This window comes from Orcinus orca, chromosome 3 (genome assembly GCF_937001465.1).
Source record: "Orcinus orca chromosome 3, mOrcOrc1.1, whole genome shotgun sequence".
Taxonomy (NCBI): Eukaryota; Metazoa; Chordata; class Mammalia; order Artiodactyla; family Delphinidae; genus Orcinus; species Orcinus orca.
Window position 1 is genome coordinate 238,387 of NC_064561.1, and position 19,423 is coordinate 257,809.

At 62.7% G+C, this 19,423-nt stretch overlaps 2 protein-coding genes across 12 annotated transcripts in view; one reads left to right on the forward strand and one right to left on the reverse strand.

Annotated features, from left to right (window-relative positions):
* Nucleotides 1–4,637, forward strand: part of HCN2 (hyperpolarization activated cyclic nucleotide gated potassium and sodium channel 2) — a 21,085-nt gene extending 16,448 nt beyond the window's left edge. The window contains 3 exon segments of the mRNA XM_049708245.1: nt 1,331–1,571; nt 1,761–1,925; nt 3,288–4,637. Of these exon segments, the coding sequence (XP_049564202.1) occupies nt 1,331–1,571; nt 1,761–1,925; nt 3,288–4,003 (1,122 nt within the window). The 3' untranslated portion in view covers nt 4,004–4,637.
* Nucleotides 1–17,873, reverse strand: part of POLRMT (RNA polymerase mitochondrial) — a 20,682-nt gene extending 2,809 nt beyond the window's left edge. For 4 of the 11 annotated variants that reach the window (XR_004480073.2, XR_004480071.2, XR_004480072.2 and 1 more), the window contains exons 1-21: nt 17,735–17,873; nt 17,136–17,234; nt 14,372–15,006; nt 12,019–12,149; nt 11,726–11,918; nt 10,361–10,513; nt 9,994–10,158; nt 9,748–9,903; nt 9,297–9,521; nt 8,288–9,094; nt 7,834–7,956; nt 7,410–7,532; nt 6,954–7,133; nt 6,632–6,718; nt 6,435–6,548; nt 6,293–6,345; nt 6,096–6,194; nt 5,287–5,359; nt 5,048–5,139; nt 4,900–4,961; nt 4,724–4,812 (exon numbers count right to left, since the gene is read on the reverse strand). Coding sequence is in view for 6 of the 11 variants with exons in the window: in XM_033416761.2 (XP_033272652.1) it covers nt 4,763–4,812; nt 4,900–4,961; nt 5,048–5,139; nt 5,287–5,359; nt 6,096–6,194; nt 6,293–6,345; nt 6,435–6,548; nt 6,632–6,718; nt 6,954–7,133; nt 7,410–7,532; nt 7,834–7,956; nt 8,288–9,094; nt 9,297–9,521; nt 9,748–9,903; nt 9,994–10,158; nt 10,361–10,513; nt 11,726–11,918; nt 12,019–12,149; nt 14,372–15,006; nt 17,136–17,234; nt 17,735–17,822 (3,708 nt within the window). In the remaining 5 variants the exon portion in view is untranslated. Of the gene's footprint in view, nt 1–4,723; nt 4,813–4,899; nt 4,962–5,047; nt 5,140–5,286; nt 5,360–6,095; nt 6,195–6,292; nt 6,346–6,434; nt 6,549–6,631; nt 6,719–6,898; nt 7,134–7,409; nt 7,533–7,833; nt 7,974–8,287; nt 9,095–9,296; nt 9,522–9,747; nt 9,904–9,993; nt 10,159–10,360; nt 10,514–11,725; nt 11,919–12,018; nt 12,150–14,371; nt 15,007–17,031; nt 17,235–17,734 lie in introns of those variants that run through there. The other 7 variants (XM_004285893.3, XR_007476584.1, XM_049708244.1 and 4 more) reach the window with 7 other exon arrangements.
* Between the last annotated feature and the right edge of the window lie 1,550 nt (nt 17,874–19,423).

The following is a 19,423-nucleotide window of genomic DNA, read 5'->3' on the forward strand; positions in this document are numbered from 1 at the left end:
ACGGGCTTCCTGCTACTTCTGCTCATTTGTTCTAAATGCACTTGACTAGCCCCGGTTATCGAGAAGCGAGCTGGGCGGCATTTCCACAGGGCTCTGTGTCCTGTATCCCTGCCCGGGGAGAATGGGTGTCTTCCGTCTCGAAGATGGTGAGCAGCGCTCTCTAAGGACACAATGTGTTCAAGGCTCTTCTGTGCCTCTGGGAGGGTTTTCAACGTTTCCTCATATAGATTTGGCCATGTCTTGGTAAACTCGTGCCATGGCATCTCACTTAGCTCTTTATGTGGGTGGAAATGGGGTCTTCTCATCCATTACGTCTTCTTCGAAGTGCCTTTCGTTTGCCTGTACAAAAGCTGTGGATTTTTTTTTTTAATTAATTATTTTTGGCTGTGTTGGGTCTTTGTTGCTGCATGCGGACTTTCTCTAGTTGAGGCAAGCGGGGTCTACTCTGTGCAGTGCGCAGGCTTCTCATTGCAGTGGCTTCTCTTGTTGCGGAGCATGGGCTCTAGGGCGCGCAGGCTTCAGTAGTTGTGGCATGCGGGCTCAGTAGTTGTGGCTCACGGGCTCTAGCGCACAGGCTCAGTAGTTGTGGCGCACGGGCTTAGCTGCTCCGCGGCATGTGGGATCCTCCCGGACCGGGGCACGAACCCGTGTCCCCTGCATTAGCAAGCGGACTCTTAACCACTGCGCCATCAGGGAAGCCCGATTTTCTTTGTAAGGTAAGCAAAGTGCCCCGTCATTAGGGCACACCCGATGGATGCTCCGTCAGGTGAAATCCCCCCATGACCCCCACCCAGATCAAATACGGAGCATTTCCATCCCGCAGAGGCTTCTTTGCCAAGGATAACCGTCATCCTGACTTCTACCCCCGTGGATTCGTTTTAAGGCTCTTGGTTTTCATGTTGGTTTTTTTTTTTTTTTTTCCATCATGTTGGTTTTTTTAACCACTTGCTATTTTGACAAATTTCCCTTGTTACAGTTTTCCATTGACTCTTCCGGGTTTTTCAGGCAATCCCATTAATACAGATACTAAAGAGATAGTTTTACTTTTTCCTTTCCAATTCTTACGTCTCTGAATGCTCTTCGTGTCTAACTGCATCGGCCAGTATTGCCAACACAGAGTTCAACAGTAGAGGATCTTGGGAATCTTTTCTTGATCCTGTCTTTGGTGGCAAAACCTCCAGTGTTTGCCTATTAAGATGTGGCTTTCAGGCTAACGTGTTAAATCCCTTTCACAAACCGAAGGTCTGAGAGGTGCAACAGTCCCAAAGGTAGGGTGCGATGGAGGATCAGGTGTGCGCCCTGCCGTCACCCCCGCCTCCCACCCCTACAGGAGATCGTCAACTTCAACTGCCGGAAGCTGGTGGCCTCGATGCCACTGTTTGCCAACGCCGACCCCAACTTCGTCACGGCCATGCTGACCAAGCTCAAGTTCGAGGTCTTCCAGCCGGGTGACTACATCATCCGTGAGGGCACCGTTGGCAAGAAGATGTACTTCATCCAGCATGGGGTGGTCAGTGTGCTCACCAAGGGCAACAAGGAGATGAAGCTGTCCGACGGCTCCTACTTCGGGGGTGAGTGTCTGTGGGCAGGGGTGCTGGCGGCGGACGGAGGTCAGGGTGGGGAACCCGAGCAGCAGGAAGGCCCTGGGGCGGTGGGGGGCGGGGCTGGACTGCTCTGCTGGCTGGGAGGGCCCTGGGGACAGCTGGCTTGGGCCGCTGGGTGTGGCCCAGCAGTGAGGACGCTGCCCCGGCTGCACACAGAGATCTGCCTGCTGACGCGGGGCCGGCGCACGGCGAGCGTGCGGGCTGACACCTACTGCCGCCTCTACTCGCTGAGCGTGGACAACTTCAACGAGGTGCTGGAGGAGTACCCCATGATGCGGCGGGCCTTCGAGACGGTCGCCATCGACCGCCTGGACCGCATCGGTGAGTGGGCCCAGCGGTCAGCCTCAGTGGCTGTCAGGGGGCCGCCTGAGGAGTGGGGTGGCATGGCCCAGCTGACCCTCAGGGCCCCTTCTGACCCCCGGACCAGATTCCTTGACCCACTTTCTCCCTTGGCCAGACACGGCCCCGGTTTCCCAAGGATGGGGAAATGGGTGTTTCTGCTCCCTAGGCAAATGTTTGAGCACCTACTGTGTGCCGGGAGGTGTAGATGTGGCCCATGAGGCTGACGGGGTGGCTACCCTCAGGCTTGTCACAGAGGAGGGGATGTCCTTGTGACTCCAAGTGGAGACCCAGATGGGTAGGCGTTGCCGGTAGAAAGACAGAGGCATGTTCTGGGAGTGGAGACAGCATGTGCCAAGGCCCTGAGGTGGGAAAGAGGCCTGGAGTCCAGGGACTCAGGGAAGCTGGGAGGGAGGCGGGCACCAGGCACATGAGGCCACAGGGCTGTAGAGGAAGGCGCTTGGGCTGTAGGTCAGAAGCATTGGGGAGCCATGGATGATCCCAGGCAGGGGAGGACCTGATCAGATGTGCACTTTATGAGGGTGGGCATATGGAGGAATCTGGTGGCCTGGCCTGTGTGTGTGTGTGGGGGGGGGGGGTGGCTTTGGGTAAAGGGAGAGGTGGCCGGGCAGGGGGAACCTTAGAAATGGCTAAGGACTTGCTGAAGACTAGAGCAGGATTCAGAGAGGTAGAGGCCCTTGGTGCTATGTGTGGGAATAAAGACAGCGAACGGCTGGAGAAGCAAAATGGGGTGCGGTAGGGAAGAGTTGTTAAGACTTCCCAGTACGCAGAAAGCACTCAACGTGTTTATGTTATAAGAGGCGCTTAAATTTTTGCTCTGTACAGTATTTGCTCGATGTGTTTGCTATATACAGTAAGCACTAAACCCATGCTTGCTACGTACACGGCAGGCATTCAGCATGCCGGCCGTGTACAGGCAGGAGTCTGCGTGGGCTGCTGTGCACAGTAAGTGTCTGATACCTGCGTGGTGTACACAGCAGGTGCACGATACATGCTTGCTGTATACAGGAAGTGCTCCCTGCATGCCAGCAGGATTCGGGTGTCTCATACTTGCTTTGTGTGTGAAGCAGGTGCTTGACGTGTTTGTTTGCTACACACAAAGGTGCTTGATTCATGCTTGCTGTATACGGTAGGTGTACTAGTTCAGCTTCCTATACACAGCAGACACTTGGCATGTTTGCTGTGTGCAGGAGGGGCTCCATTCGTGCTGGCTGTACAGGGCGGGCACTCAGATGCAGGCCTACTGCACGCAGAAGGCGCTCCACACGTGTGTGCAGCGCACGGCAGCAGGCAACTCTGACGCGCCCCCCTCCCCTAAACCAGGCAAGAAGAACTCGATCCTGCTGCACAAGGTGCAGCACGACCTCAACTCGGGCGTGTTCAACAACCAGGAGAACGCCATCATCCAGGAGATCGTCAAGTACGACCGCGAGATGGTGCAGCAGGCCGAGCTGGGCCAGCGCGTCGGCCTCTTCCCGCCACCGCCGCCGCCGCCGCCGCAGGGCGCCTCGGCCATTGCCACGCTGCAGCAGGCCGTGGCCATGAGCTTCTGCCCGCAGGTGGCGCACCCGCTCGTCGGGCCCCTGGCGCTCGGTTCGCCGCGCCTCGTGCACCGCTTGCCCCCCGGGCCCGCGCCCACGGCCGCCTCGCCCGGGCCCGGGCCTGCTGCCAGCCCCCCGGGCGCGCCCTCCAGCCCCCGGGCACCGCGGACCTCGCCCTATGGCGGCGTGCCTGGCTCACCTGCTGCGCCCTGCGCCGGGCCCGCGCTGCCCGCGCGCCGCCTGAGCCGCGCCTCGCGCCCGCTGTCCGCCTCGCAGCCCTCGCTGCCCCACGGCGCACCCGGCCCTGGCCCCGGACCCGGAGCCTCGGTGCGCCCGGCCAGCAGCTCCACACCGCGCCTGGGGCCTGCGCCCGCCGCCCGGGCCGCAGGGCCCAGCCCGGACCGCAGGGACTCGGCCTCGCCCTCACCCTCACCTGGCGCCACCGGCGGACCCGACCCGCTGGACTCCGCGCGCTCACGTCTCTCATCCAACTTGTGACCCTTGCGCGCCGCCCTGTGGCCCAGCCAGGCCGGGGCGGGGCTGTCACTCAGACCAAAGCCATGCCATTGCGCAGCCCGGGCCGCCCGCCCCAGAAGCCATAGAGGAGACGTAGGTAGTCGTAGTCGGACGGGCGACCCGGGCCGGCGGGACACCCCCGCCAAGCCACCCATCGCCCTGAGCCCACCCACATTGCCCCTGCCCCCGGCGGCCCCGCGCACGCGCGGGCGAGGGGGCTCCCTTCACCTCGGTGCCTCAGTTCCCCCAACTGTGAAGCGGGGACAGGCCGGCCGGGGCCAAGGGGAAGAGGGCCGTGGAGCCCCGCCCGCGCCCGCCCTCGCCCTCCAATGAGGATCTGTTTTTAAGTGCAATACTTAGCCCGCCGGCTTCCCGCTGCCCCCATCGCGCTCACGCAATAACCAGCCTGGTCCCTGTCCACGTGCGTCCGCGGTGACCGCCCCGGAGTGGGCACATACCACTCCCTCCAGCACCCCAGCGTAGGGGCGAGGCTGGGGGGGGTCCCTGCTGTCATGGTGAATGTACTGACAGCCGAGGCAGCAGCGCCCACTGCGCCCCCCACGCCCCACTAAGCCCCACGCCCCCATTCCGCGCAATAAATGACAGCATTGGCGCCCAGCCTGCCGCGTACGATCGCTCTGCCTGGACCCAGCGCGCAGCCCGCCCCTCCCCGAGGCAAGCAGCCCCCACGTGGTGACAGACCTTTATTCACACTAAGGTACAGGGAGGCAGCACGGGCTGTCAGCTGAAGAAGTACGTGGAGTGCTTCACCTGCTCCAGGTTGAATGTCCCTGCGGAGCAGAGCAGAAGGCTGGGGGCGGGCCCTGGGGAAGGCCCCGCCCCAGCCCGGTGAGGGGCCGTCCAGCCCTGGGCCTCACCTGTCTTGGGCACAGACAGCAGCGTGTCCATCAGCCTGGAGACCCAGATGTTCTTGGAGGTCCTGAGGGCAAAGGCCGGGTGGGGGTAAGGCTGGGGCGGCCTGGGGAGGGAGCGGCCTCTGCGGTGCTGGGCTGGGGGGGGCCTCACCTGGGGTCGGAGCAGAACCGCTCAATCAGGAACCTGGACAGGTTGTGGAGAATGGGCTGGCTGTGCAGACGGATGAACTGCTCGCGACAGACCTGCGATGGCGGGGGGGAGGTGGGGGGGCGTCAGCAGCCAGGAGCCAGGCCCAAGGGGCAGGGGGACCGGGCTTCCCAGGTCAGGAGGGGATGAGGTCGGGGGCGCGAGAGCCGGGGGTGTCCGCCCTAGTGGGGGTGGGCCTGCACCTGGTTCATGACCGCAACGTCAGCGGCGTGGGTCCAGAAGCAGTCGTGCACCGAGACGAAGGTCAGGCCCTTCCTGCGGCAGCAGTGAGGGGCCCCCGTGGAGAGGCCACGCCTTGAGGTCCCCTCCCTCACAATCCACACCCCACCGCTGCCCAGCACTGGCCCAGCTCTCACCTCAAGCCCCTCCCCACCGCTCAGCCGGGGGGCCCACTGTCCAGTGACGCCCACTCTCCTCTCGCCCCTCACCCCCGCACACTCGAGCAGCTGTCTGTGCGCCACACGTGCCCCTCAGCAGGCAAGTGACAAGTTCTCCTCTTAGGAAGAAGCCTCTTTGCCACCCTACCCCCAGCTGCCACCCAACTGATTCTCAGCTTCCCGTAGGGGATGGCTGAGGCTGGGCCCCCTTCCACCACAGGGCTCCATCCCAGGGGTCCCCGAGCCACCCCAGGGGGGCACAGGAAGAACACAAAACTCCCACAGCAGTCTGGCTCAGTGCGGCCACACCCCCCCCCCACAGGAGCAGCCGTTTCTAACAGAACCGTGAGAAACTAGACACCCTCTGCCTGCCCCGGCAGGTGCACACACGTCAAGAGCAGGCCACACAGCAGGCTGGGCCCGCGGACCCTCCGACGGCCAGCTGCACACTTGGAGTCCCTCCCCTGCCCAGTCAGCCACATCCCAACCCCTCCCTGCCTCGAGGCCAGTCGCCTCTGGGGCACCAGGTCCCCCAGACCCCCACAGCTTCGGTCCTCGCCTGACCCCATCCCCAGCGGGCGGCACCCACCGCGGCGTCCCCAGCCCTGGTGCACCTGTAGCAGTGCAGGGCCGTGAGCATCATGTGCGAGGAGTCCAGTGAGTGGATGAAGTTGGGCGGGAAGCCGTTCTTCTGCTTCAGCGTGTTGGGCTTCCTGGGGGCGGGGTGCAAGGTGGGGGACTCTGGAGCCTCAGCCCGGCCCGGCCCAACCCCAGTGGCCTCCTGGCCCCGCCCCCCACCCTGTGCACTCACTGGCTGGTGTCCACGCTGCTGCTGAAGGTGAGGCTCTGGAGCCCGCCTTTGATCTGCAGGGTAGGGGCGGTAGGGGCAGGGGCATTGAGTCCTGCCTGGCGCGGAGCGGCGGGGGGCGGGGGGGCGGGGGGGCTGCACATACCATGATCTTGGAGTCACGGTGGTAGGGCTGGATGATGGGGATGCCCAGGGGCGTGACCCACTCCACGGCCGAGCCCGTGTGGGAGATGAGCCGGGCGCTCTCGGTCAGCCAGCGCTGCAGGGACGGACACCGGGCTCAGGGGGGCCGGGTCTGGGGAGCCACGGCCGACGGGGGGCAAGGGGAGGATGAGGCCTCACCTGGATGGACCGGGTGCCCGAGAACATCTCCTGCAGGCTGTTGAACACCTGGCGCACGAGGTAGTGAGAAGCCTCCCACACGAAGTCCTGGGGAGAGGGTGAGGGGAGGGCGTGGGCGGGGCCCAGGTTCCCTCTACAACGCCTGATGGCCCTGGGCCAGTGACCTCGCGCACTCTTGAGGGGGTGGGCTCGCTCCCATGGGCCCCGCTGGAGGACCCCACGGTGGGCAGAGACAAGACCCTGTGTCAGGACCGCCTGCTGCCCAGCGGCCACCTGCTACAGGACAGTGGCCGGCAGGATCTGGAGTCTCGGCCCCGCGCACCTGGGGGAAGTCGTGGATCTCCCGGAGGCGCTTCTCGATCTGCAGGCGGCCCCCGTAGCGGGTGACCCCGTACACTACAGTCATCACCGTCTGCTTGACCACCTTGCGGCTGATGAAACCCTCCAGCACCTGGGCCACCTGCACACCCTGTTCGGCGTCCTGCCTGCGGAACACCTCCACCTGTTGGAGCAGGGGTCAGTGGGCGGGGCATCAGTGGGCGGGGCATCAGTGGGCGGGGCCCTGCCCACCCAGAAGCCTCCCACCCCGAGGCTCCTTCTCTTCCCCTGGACCTCACCATTGCCCCCTCTGACACGTCCCCCAGGAACCCTGCCTGACTGCCGGGTCACCTGACAGTTGGCGGCCGTGGCAGTGGGGTCCACAGCACCCAGATGTTCGACAGACAGACCCGGGTGGGGCTGGGGGATAAGAGCAAGCGGGGGCGGGGTGGGTGCGCACCTGTGCAGCCACCTCACTGTACACGTCCTGCGGCAGGTCCGAGGGCAACAGGTTGACGGAGGCGGCCCCCACGCTGTCCCGGCCCAGGGCGGCGTAGTGCTGCAGGCCGTTACAGGAGCCGTCCTGGGCGAGGGGTGGAAGAGTGAGGCGCAGGGAGCGAGGGGCGGGGCAAGGCGAGCTCCAGGCTTCCCCAGCTCCGCTCACAGCGAGCTCCCTGGACCTCCCACAAAGCGGAACCGAGGCACAGAAGGGGGGGCGGCGTGCCTGCACAAGCTGCTCGCCGTGGGAACACCAGCCTGTGCAGAGTGGGATGGCCAGGTGCCAGACACCCGGGCCATCCCTCGGCGCCTCAGCCCGAGCGAGACACCTCTGGCAGGGGCCCGCAAGGGCAGGGCATGCTCCACACCAGAGTCCCCTGGCTCACCTGGTGAACTGGGAAGTGGGAGACGTAGGCGGCGGGGTCGGGGGCGCGCACCGCCCGGGCGACCTCCATGCAGCAGGCCAGGGCTTGCCAGGGCTCATCCGCCTCCATCCACCACTTGCGGCCCTGCAGGAAGCAGCGGGCTGGGTGAGGCCAGCCCCGGCGGGGTCAGAGCCAGCCTGGGGGCACCTCCCGGGCGGGTCCAGGTGTCGTGGGGACAGGTGTGGACAGAGAACAGGAGTGACAGACCAGGGAGGGGCCAGCCTGGAGGGAGGCCTATTGCGGCATGGGAGGCTGCTGATGGCCCAGGACAGAGGGAAAGACAAGCAGAAGGGTGCCTGGGAAGAAGTAGGGGGCGGGGGGTGCCTGCATGGGTCTGAGGTGGGTGCCGCGGCGGCCAGGAGAGCCAGACGGTCAGGGGTCAGGGCCCAGCTGCTGTCCTCCCCACGCCACCCACCGTCATGGGCCGGTCCGCCGAGTCCAGGATGTCCTCCATCAGCTCGTCCGCATAGTCCCGGCGTGCCTGCAGCGACTCGCGCTTCTTGAGCCCCGTGAGGTTGACCAGATGGATCTTGAGCCAGTTGAGGCCGTGCGGGCCGAGCGGGCGGCCCTGGGCGAACTCCAGCAGTGCGCGGGCCAGGTCGCTGCCCAGGTGGTTGAAATGCGGTGAGCAGGGATAGGTCCGGCCGCGGAAGTCCATGTTGTGCGGCAGCCAGAAGACACGGTGCCGCAGATGCCGGGCCAGCGACAGGCGGTACAGCGCATCGGCGCGCAGGCTCTGCATCTCCCGTGCCACCTTGAGGCGCCGGGCCAGCTCCCGCCGCATCTCAGCCTTTTCAGCAGGCGAGACCTCGGGCAGCAAGCAGCGGTTGGGAGCCCGACGGCCCTCGGGTGGCCGGGGGGCCTCGGAGGGCGGGGCGGGCACACCCAGGCGAGGGCAGCCCTTGTCAGCGAAGAGCTGCAGCACCAGGTCCAGCACGCGCCCGTTGACCCGCCAGGCACAGTTGCCCAGCTGGGTGAGGGCATCCAGGGCACCGTGCAGCTCGGCAGGCGGGCAGCGCTCCAGCAGGAGCTGGTGCTGCTGGCTGCCCTCCACTGAGCGCATCATCCTGGTGGGGCTCAGCAGAAAGGCGCCCGAGTGGGGCGACGTCCAGGGCAGCGGTGGGCACAGCATGGGCACGTCCGTCGACTCAAAGGTCAGTGTGCGCTCTGCCGCCGTCTCCAGCAGCTGCGTGAAGGCGGGGTGAGGCTTCAGGATGCCGATCTGGGGGCGGGGCAGGCAGAGAAGGTCAGGGGGCTGCCCCAAAGGCCGTGGAGGAGGGCCCCGGGGTCCCCTCAGACGCCCTGACCCTGAGACCAGGTCTGGGGCCACAGCACAATTCTGGCAGGATCCCACCGTGGCCCAGGGGCCCTGCACCACCCAGAGCCCACGGCCTCCTCGCACGCCCGTCCCCACAGTGGCCCACCTGGCGGAAGCTGCGGAAGGAGTACACATGGTAGAGCACAGGGATGAGCGTGCCGGGGCTCCGGGGCGCTGCCAGGCTGCTGGGCATCTGCGCGGCCCGCACCAGCACCTCCGCCAGCTGCTTGCCCAGCTGCACCACCACTGACATGGGCCAGGGCTGCTCGTGGGGGGCCTCAGGCACCCCCAGTGCCTCCCAATGCTGCCGTGGCAGGCACGGTTCCGCCACCTGCGAGCGGGAGGGTGGCTCAGGGGGAGGAGAGTCTGGGTGCAGAGCTGGAGACCCCCACCCACCCCCAGGGAGGGGTGAGCTGACTGCTATCCCAGGGTTAGGTGAGGAAAATGAGGTGGAGTCTGGGGGCAAATCCAGCCGCCTCAGGAAAGGGGAGAGGAGAGAGGGGAGGGGACCTCCGCTCAACGCCTGGGTTTCCCCACCCGGGCTCCCTGGGCCTCACCTGGGTGTCGGAGGCCAGCAGGTGCAGGTACTTGGAGTAGCGCTGCTCCAGTTCCTGCACCTCGTTTCTGAGCTGCTTCCTCTTGAAGACACGCAGACCCAGCTCGTGTGCCAAGAAGAGAAGTGACTCTCCCTGCGCGGGCAGCGCCTGGAGAGTCTGGAGGGCAGCGAGCGCCATGAGCCCCGCGCTCCGTGTGGAACCCGCAGGCACACCCGCAGCAGCCCCTCCCCCCGGCCCCGCGCGCACCTGCAGCAGCATCCTCACAACCTCCTTCTCACTGAGCAGGCACAGGTACGGGAAGAGTGAGAGGCGGCCTTCTCGAGCAGCGTGGGCCTCGCTCTCCTTGGTCTCTTGCAGCTCCCGGTACAGCGCCGTCCTCCATCGGGTGCGCAGGCCTGCCAGGGTCTTCCGCTGGGGGGAGGGGGTACACAAGAAGTCATCACCATGCCCACCCAACCCTGCAGCCCGCGAGGCCCCAGCCCTATGCCTGGCAGTGCCTGACTCAGTGGGGGGGCGGGGGGGTGGTTGCCGTGCAGCCAGCCTCCCCCATGCGACCCTGCCCAGGCAAGGGACGCCCAGCTCAGCCGGAGCGGACCACCCCCCAGCCCCTTACCGCATGCAGGACCTCCTTGGTCAGCAGTGGAACCTTCTCCACGGACTCCACGGTGATGGTGGTGGCCATCTCCACGCGAAGCTGCTGTTGGAAGAGGCCCTGCAGCTCCTTCAGGGACAAGTGCAGCCTCGGGTAGGACACAGCGGGATCCTGCTGGTGGCAACAGGCTGGTGGTGAGGTGCCGGTGCCTGACCTCTCGACCTGAGTCCCCCAGGGTTCCATCCACACCCGAGGTCAAGAAGAGCAGCTGTCCACCGTACACATGCCAGGACCCCGCCCGCCCCCCCGGCAGAATCACAGTCATTTTCCCAAGTCTCCTGAAAACCATCCATCCTTAACGCTGCGGGGGGAGCAGGGCCCAGGACAGTAAGAAAACGATGCTGGTGTAACAGCATCTGCTGGCCTTGCCAGGCGGGCAGGGTGCCCAGGAAGCCAGTGCGAGTCCCCGGGTGCTGCCGTTTTCTCTGTAAACTCGCCACTGTGTGAGCGTGTGACCCTTCCCAAAATAGACAAATTAAAAATAGCGAAACCCAACACACACACTGAGAATCCAAAACATACATCTGCACAAAGACCTGTCCACAGCCACAGCAACGCGGTTCACGATGCTTAAAAGCTAGAAACGACCAAAGTGTCCGTCAACAGATGATAGATAAACACAATGTGGTCCCTCCACACACGGGAACATCACTCAACCCTGAGAAGGGGTGAAAGCCCTGACACTCGCTACAGCGTGGACGGACCCTGAGAACACGATGCTCAGTGAGAGAAGCCAGACACAGAAGGACATACAGTGTGTGATTCCACTGATGGGAAACGTCCAGAACAGGCCGATCCACAGAGAGTTAGTGGTTGTCAGGGGTTGGCGGGGGGAATGGGCACTGACTGCTGATGGGGACAGGCTTCCTTTTGGGATAATGGAATGTTCTGGAATTACATAGAGATCAATATAGTAAAAAAAAAAAAAATACTGAATTACACTTTAAAAGGTGAACTGTAGAATAGGAGAACTATGTCCCAGTAAAAATAAAAAACCCAGTGCCTCAAGATGTCATGCTCTACTCCACCCTGGGAGGTAGGTGTGGCCTTGCCCGCTGCCTGCCGCCTGCGGAGGTAGCTGTCCAGTCTTAGAGAGGGCACACAGGCCCTGCGACACCCCGACACTCGGCCCACAGCTGCATCGCCACGTGGAAACCGAGGACGGTGCGGCATGGGCCCCCCACAGCAGCCTCCCTCCCGCCAGCATGGGGGTGGGTGGGGCCGACCCCGCCAGGAGAGACGGGAAGGGGCCAAGGCACCCGGAGACGACAACCCCCCCCCCGCCCCCCGCCCCCGGCAGGTGCCAGGCCACAGGCCCCAGCTCACCTTGGCGTATATCTCCCGGAGCAGCGGCGAGGTGTTGACCTGGGGCGGGGGTACGGGCGGCCGCGGGGGGGTGAAGGCGGGCTTGGCCTTGCGCACGGCCCGCAGGAGCTCAGCCCGCTCCTCGGCGCTCAGCGGCACAGCCGTGAAGAGCCCCTGCAGCTGTAGCCCGTCCTGCGCCATCTGCTTCAGGCACCTGCAGGGCACACACACCCGGCTCACAGCGCCAGTGCCCGGGGAGCCCCAGGGATCCCAGCCCCCAGCTCAGCCAGGCCACCCTACACCGATCCACCCACCTTCGGATGGTACCAGCATCCTGGTCCAGGCGCCCCATGCACTGCAGGGCAGCCGCGTAGGACTGCAGGTCCGGGGCGAGGCCGGCGTCTTTCAGCATGAAGAACACGTACGTCAGCTCTTTGAAGGAGCCCTGGGGGAACCAAGCGGGGTGAGGGCCTAAGGGGGGGCCGGGTGTGGACAGAAGGGAGGCCCCAGCTCGGCCCACAGTGCTCCCTGCTGCCCGCCCACTCCTCTACCCAGTTTCCCGGCGACCGGGCCTCCCTCCACACAGGCCTCCCCGCTAACTTCCCCTGTGGTTTCTCCTCCAGCCCACTGGTGGCTCAGGAGAGATGCCACAGACCCTTCCAGAGAGAGGCATTCCCAGCACCCCGCCATGTGTCCTGCACCCTGTCTGACAGGTGCTGCCACCCCAGACCACGTGCCAGCAACTGGGTCCTAGGTGCCTGCCTGCACGGCCCGGGGTGGGGGGCAGGAAGGGGGGGCTGCTCAGTCCGGTAGTCACCAACCACAGCGGCCACTTAGCTTAGTTTAAATTAAACACTCGCTTCAGCAGCGACAGGACGCTGGAGCAGGTGAGGAACACTGGCAAAGTCGCAGAAAGGCCTACCAGACGCTGCTGGTCCAGATTCAGCCCATCTATCCTACCTCTAAACGCTCACAGTAGGAGGACTTCCCTGGTGGCGCAGTGGTTAAGGATCCTCCTGCCAACGCAGGGGACATGGGTTCGAGCCCTGGTCCGGGAGGATCCCACGTGCCGCGGAGCAACTAAGCCTGTGCGCCACAACTACTGAGCCTGCGCTCTAGATCCCGCGAGCCACAACTAAGACCTGATGCAGCCAAATAAATAAATAAAAAGTGGAAACAACTTTTATTAAAAAAAAGAAAAAAAAACTCACAGTAACGTCACCACCACCATGAAAACATGCATTCGAACCTTCACAGTGTTAAGCACACACATACATGAGGTTGGAGCCCTGGATTACAGCCCTCACTCCTCCCAAGATGGGAAACCCAAGGCTCAGAGGGAAGGGGGGGGTGTGGCCACAGGGAGCACGTGGCAGAACGGGACTAAACTCAGGTCTGGGTGGCAGCCAGGCCTGCCCGACATAGGCTGGCTGCCTAGGGCCCCCCAAACTCACATCCACCTGGAACCTCAGAAAAGGGCCTTATTTGGAAACCGGGTCCCTGCAGGTGCAGGGTGCAGTTAGGATGAGGTCAGTTAGATGAGGTCAGGTGCAGTTAGGATGAGGTCACACTGCAGGAGGCCGTGTGAGCACTGAGGCAGAGATCAGAGGGACGCGGTCACAGCCCAAGGGACATCGCAGACCCAGGAGCTGGCAGAGGCACGAAGCGCCCTCCCCTGGAGCCTCCAGAGGGAGTGGGGCCCTGCCACGCCCTGACCTCGGACGTCTGGCCGCTGGGACTAAAAGAAAACAAACTTCTGCTACTTTAACCCTCCCAGTTTGTTCATTTGTTCGGCAGCCCCAGGAAGCTCATCTAATCAGAAATATGCTGCTGTAACAGGACGCTTTGTGGGGGGGACGGCAGAGGCCAGAGACCTGGGAAGGCAGATTAACTCCTGGAACTGAGTGCCCTCCTGCAAAGACAATGCAGGCAAGAAGCCCCCCGTGACTGTCGCTGTGGAGGCCTTGGGAGCCTCCCAGCGCTATCAGGCAGCTCTGGGCCGCGTTCTGTGCGTGAGTCAGCACAGCGAAGTCCCTGCCGCCAACCTGCCTTAGTGAGTTGCACCTGTGTCTCCACACAACTGTTTCCCTTGATTGCCCGGCACTAACGCTTTCCCTGCTGCTCCTCAAATGAGGTCGCAGACCCACGGGAGGGAGGGCGTTGGGGAAGTTTTCACAGCAAGGGCGCTTAAGCAACACTCCTAAGCAGCCACAGGTCAGAGGAGAAGTCGCAGGTGAAAACAGAAGACGTGGGAGAGGGAAGCAGCTAAAGTTGTTCCCAGAGGGAAATTCACAGCTGTGAATGTCTGCATTAAAAAGAAGGAGCCCACCTAGGAAACTCGAGACAAGAAGAAGCCAGATGGAAAGCACTGAGGTCGCAGCCCCAGGGAGGGTCTGCAGCGCCCCTCGCACTAGAGCCGTGGTCAAGTAACCAGAAGGAAATGCTCTGAGCCAGAGCACAGCTTCTTCCTGCCCTTTTGGTCATTTTCACACTTTGCTTTGAAGGCCACGTGTGACTCATAATCGACAAGCCTAAAGAATTATTAAAACAATAAAAGACAAAGGCCTGAGCCCTGGAGCTAAAAGACAAGGGTTCGAATCTAAGTGCCCTCAAGTTGGCTTCTGCCTCCGACCCTGGGGCACTCGCTCCCTGGGCCCAGTCACTCACCTGGCGAGCCCAGCCGAGCATGACCATGTTGTACATGGAGAGCGTGAGCAGCCGCTGCTGCTGGGACTTGCTGTGGTGGGTGACCAGCACGTGGTGGGCCAGGGGCAGGTGGCCCGTGAGCAGGCAGCACTCAAAGAAGGACAGGAGCCTCTGCTGCTGGCCCTCCAGCCGCGACTCGGGGCCTCTGTCCGCCGGAGCCGCCGCCGCCTCGCTGCTCAGCCTGTGTGGGGCCTCCTGCAGCAGCTGTGCCAGCTGCTCCTCCCACGGGCTCCGGGGCGCCCCCTGCTCCCAGTGCTGCAGCTGGCTCGCCAGCTTCCTGCTCAGCAGCCGGGGCTCCAGGCGCAGCTGCTTTTGCCAGGCCCCCTTCTCCACACGCTTCTGCAGCTTCCCCTCCAGCCGCTGCTTGCGCTTCTCCATCAGCTGCTGATCGCTGTCCAGTTTCTGCGCCCAGCGGCTGCTGAGTGTGGCGGCGGCGCCCTTGGCCCCGGCCCCCTTGGCCCCGGCCGGGGCCTGCCTGGGTGGCTGGGCGCCGCCAGCCTCCGGGGCTCGAGCCACGGCCACCCTCTTGGCCACCCTCTTCACCATCACCTCTGCCATGCCCTCGGCCTGCAGCTGCCGCACCCGCGCCTTGAGCACTGTGGGGCAGAGGGCGAGATGTCAGGGGACCCCGCTGCCCAGGAGGCGACAGACCTCAGCCCCGTGTGTCTGCTGACCACCGACAACGTCCCTAGACTTACCTCGTTGGCCACGCACGCCCCGCCCACCCAACCAGCACCCATCCACCCGAGCCACTCAAACCCAACGTCCCGAACAGGCTCCCGGTGTTGCCCACAACCTGCCTCTCTGCGTCTTCCCCCACCCCCGCCAAGCTCTGTCCTTCCCAGCCTGAACAAAAGTCACAGGTCGTCTGTGACTCTCCCCCTCTACATGCAGCCCGTGAGCGCCTCCTCAGGGCTCTGCCTTCAAAATCCACCTAGGTGCCGGCGCCTCCCTGCCCCTCCCACCCCCACTCCATCCGTAATGGCCTCAGGCCTTTGCACGTGCCATTACCCCCACACCCCACCACCCCACACACAGACAATTCACAGCCCGCCGCCGCCCTGCGCCACTTCAAGGACAGTCAGCTCTCAGGACCTGGGGCAGTTCTGTTCTACAGAGTTTCAGGCCACTGAGCTGGTGAACAGGGAACCACCACTCCCAGGCAAAAACGGGGCTCCTGAGAGCCCGTGGTCATATTTCCACCAACAGGTCCACACATAACACTGTTTTGTGAGTTCTCATCTGAGATATCTTATTTCCTATGTATTGCTAATTCACTAACATTGAACTCACAGCCAACACTCCTACATCTCACCCCTCAACAAAGCTTGTCGAACATGCAGATTTTCTACAAAAGGCACGTCACAGCCCCGTTGAGCTGAGGAAACTAGACAGCACCCCAGCACCAGGTCTGGGGCCATTTTAAACTGCAGACACACCAACGAACAGCACAAAATGCAAAAACGTGGCACCAGATACACCCTGAAAAGGATGCCTGTTGACAGGGCTTCGCCCAGCTCCACCTCAGCTGGGAAGGTGTGCATCGGCTTTGGGGTTACAAGTTCAGCTGGTAGGAGACTTTGCAAACACAGAATCCGCGAACGTGAGGACCAAGGGTATCCATCTGCTGCCTGCACCTGTCTCACTACAACATCGGCCCCAGAGAGAGCTGGCCCAGAGCAGAAACACAGGCGCAGCCCTAGCCTCCGTGTCCGGAGACTCAGCAGACCCTTTCTGCACGTGTGGGACAGTGGCCGGCGGCAAAGCGCCGGGCAGGACACGAGGCAGAAGCAGGATGTGGGCACAGGTTTCCCTTGGAGGCTGCCGCATCCAAGCCACCTGGGGGCTGACCCAGGACAGGCAGGTGCAAAGCTCCTGATGCCAGAAGCCGAGGAGGTAGGCAAAGGCCTGGAGGTCTACGGCCCTCAGTGGGGGTCTGGAGATTATTCTGTGAGAGAGGAAACAGTTGGATGGTTCAAGGCTGGGGAGTGAGGTGAAGTGATTCAGATTTCCAGACCCTGGGCTTAGCTTTAAAATAATGAGATGGGTGAGAAACGAAAGAAGGTTGCTCTTGAAGCCCATGGGACCTGTGGCTTCAGATCTGCGTGTTTGGGGTTTTCTGAAATTAGGTGTTGTTTTTCAAAGCCTCCCCCACCCCACTCCTGGCTGCTGGACACACACTGGACAAGGGACAGGAGGGGAAGCAGGAGGCACTGGACGTCTGGGAGGGAGAGGACAGTGAGGCGGCGAGAAGGACAGATGCCCCCCCACTTGCTACAGAGGCCGCCAGGACCTGGCTGTCCATCCCAGGTGACAAGGACCACGAGTAGACCCCATCGTGCGCCCAAGCCCAGGAAGCTGAGCCAGGACCACTGAGCTTGGTCATGTCACAGCTCAAAGCCCAGCTCTGCACGTGCAGCGGTGGGTGGCCTTGAGCCAGTCTCTCCAGCCACAGATCTGGGCCTCGACTGTCTCATCTGGAAAGGGGGAGCCCCTGCTGGGACGAGGGAACTACAAGAGCTCGCTGTGTACAGCACTCGCTTCACCGTGGGAGCCCTCGGACCACCAGAGAGCGGGACCCCATGAGTCACCCCACCTTACAGACTGACATCCCTTCTCACCGGGGTCCCTGTGGGGAACCAGGGAGGCGGCTCCCAGCAGCGCTGCCGACGGGGGGACAGCGAGGAAGGGGCTTCAGGCCCCAAACCTTGGGGGTCAGGCTCACCCTCCAGCAGCTCAGCATGGCCCCAGTCCTTCCGGCGGTCCTGCTCACAAGGGCTGGCAGTCGAGCTCCTCTTACGGCCCCAGACGCCACCAAGAGCCCCTGCAGGAGAGACCAGGGAGGCTGAAGGAGGCGGGCATCAGGGGTGGGGGAGGGAGGGCCCTGACAGGGGCAAAGGAACCCTAAAGGCAGTGGGAACTGTCAGTGGTCACCGGTCTCACACTGGAAAGAAACTAACAGGACAAAAGTGAAGGGGACACCACGGGCAAAGGAAAAAAGAAAAGTGGGGCGTGGGGTAGAGGATAAAAGGTTCGTCGAACTAAGGCACAGACAATTCAAAGGTTAAAAACCCTAAACCGTAAATAGTGGGTCATGGGGCTCCAAAAGAAATCAAGGGTCGAAGATCAAAGTGCCCCGCCGACCCCTGTCCGGAGAGTGGGCCAAGGGCGAGTGAAAGCGGGGTCGAGTCACTGGGTTCCCCAGAACTCCCAAGATCAAAGGGCAAGTGTCGGAGAAAGCTGGATCCCGAGGGTCGAGAAGCCAGAGGTCACGGCCGCGGGTGGGGGGGGCAGGGCAGCGGTTCCGGGACTCCCCTTCATTACCTTCCTCGGCCAGGAGGCCGGGGGTTCCCGCCGGCCACAGGGCCCTCCCGAACCCCGCCGCGCCGCGGCCCCAGCGTACAGCTGACATGCCGCCAGCACGCGGAACCACCGCGCCGCCGCAACGCACATGCGCCGCCCGCGCCCGCCGGGAGTTGTAGTCCTATGGCCTACGGCGGCCGCGAAGGGACCACGCGCCAGGAGAGCGCGGGAGGAACCACAATTCCCAGGGGGCATCGGGGCGCCGGAGGCGGGAGGCATGCGCCGGTGGTGCCCGTTGATTGGCTGTTCCCTGTCGAGGTGGGGCGGGACAGAGCCGTTGCTTGGGCAACACTGCGAGAATCTAAGCCATCTTTGGGAGGACCCGGAACCTGGGTTTTGTTGTTGTTGTTGTTTAAGGAATAGTCGCCAAATAATTAGGACAGCGTTCTGCAATTTAGAGATTCCTATCCGCGATCTTCATTGATCCAAAGATAGCTCTGGGGAGGGAACTATTACTATCTCCGGTTTATTGTGGAGGAAGCTGAGGTTCAGAGAGGTCAATCAGGTTCCCCAAAGACACACAACACGAATGTCAGAGAGACTGGAATGAAGGCCCACATCCGTCTGACTCAAAGCCGCAGAGCCAACGGTCAGCTGGATCATTGTGTTTCCTGGACATTTCCCTCATTCACTCTTTCTGGCCTCAGTTTACCCACGAGTTCCCAAGGCCAGGGACGGAGTGGGGCAGAGAGCGCAGACTCACCTCTAACTAAGTTGACTTGATGACAAATGGAATGAAATAATGCCTGGAGCATCTCAGCCCTGGTCTCCAGGGAGATCCCACTCAGGAGTAAGCAGGGCCAGAACTTTAGAATCAGACCTGGAAGGCATGCCTCACCTTATCGTTCAGTTGGGGAAACTGAGGTCAGGGGAGGGAGCGTCTTCTCTGGGATCGGCTGGTATGTGAAGGGTGAGAATAGGCACACATGATGTAACTGCGCTCCAGGCAGCAATCAAAGTGAGTACAAAGGCCTGAGAGACAGGAAAGTTGGAATTGGAGCAGTGTTTGGGAGAGAGGAAGCAGAGACAAAGGTGGAAGGGTGCTCAGGGGCCAGACCACGGCGGGCCTTAGGGGCCTCAGCTCAAGCTGCCACCTGTCCCCAGTTGCTCAGACTTCAGTCTCCCCACTACCCAGAGTGGAGGCCGGACCTGTACTCTGGAAGGGCCAGACTCCTAGGTCTGGACGCCTCTCGCCAGCACATTCCAGATGCAGCTGCCCACGCGGGCCTGTGCACTGTGATGCCACCAGCTGGGAATGTTTTCAACAGACAGCAGCATCCTCCCGAAACCGCCCCAATCCACCCCAAGATGCCCCGGGGGGCCGTGACCTCAGACCTGGCTCATATCTAGGGTTTCCTTCCTGGTGGGGGAGGGGGTCACTGAATCAGCTGGCCCTGGCTCCCCCAAGACCTAGAGACATCCCCTCGTATCCCTGCAGTCTGGCGGAGCCAGGAGCCTGGACTGGAAGCCAAGACTTCTGAATTCTTTTGCCTCAGTTTCCTCTTTTACTCTCTGGGACATCAGATTCCCTAAACCAGTATCTCCCAAGAGCTGGATCCTGGATCTTGACGGTGAGGAAGCCATTCTCCTTTCAGTCCCTGCTCAAACACAGGCGGTCTCAATTGGTGCCACCTGCGTGTTACCCCGTTT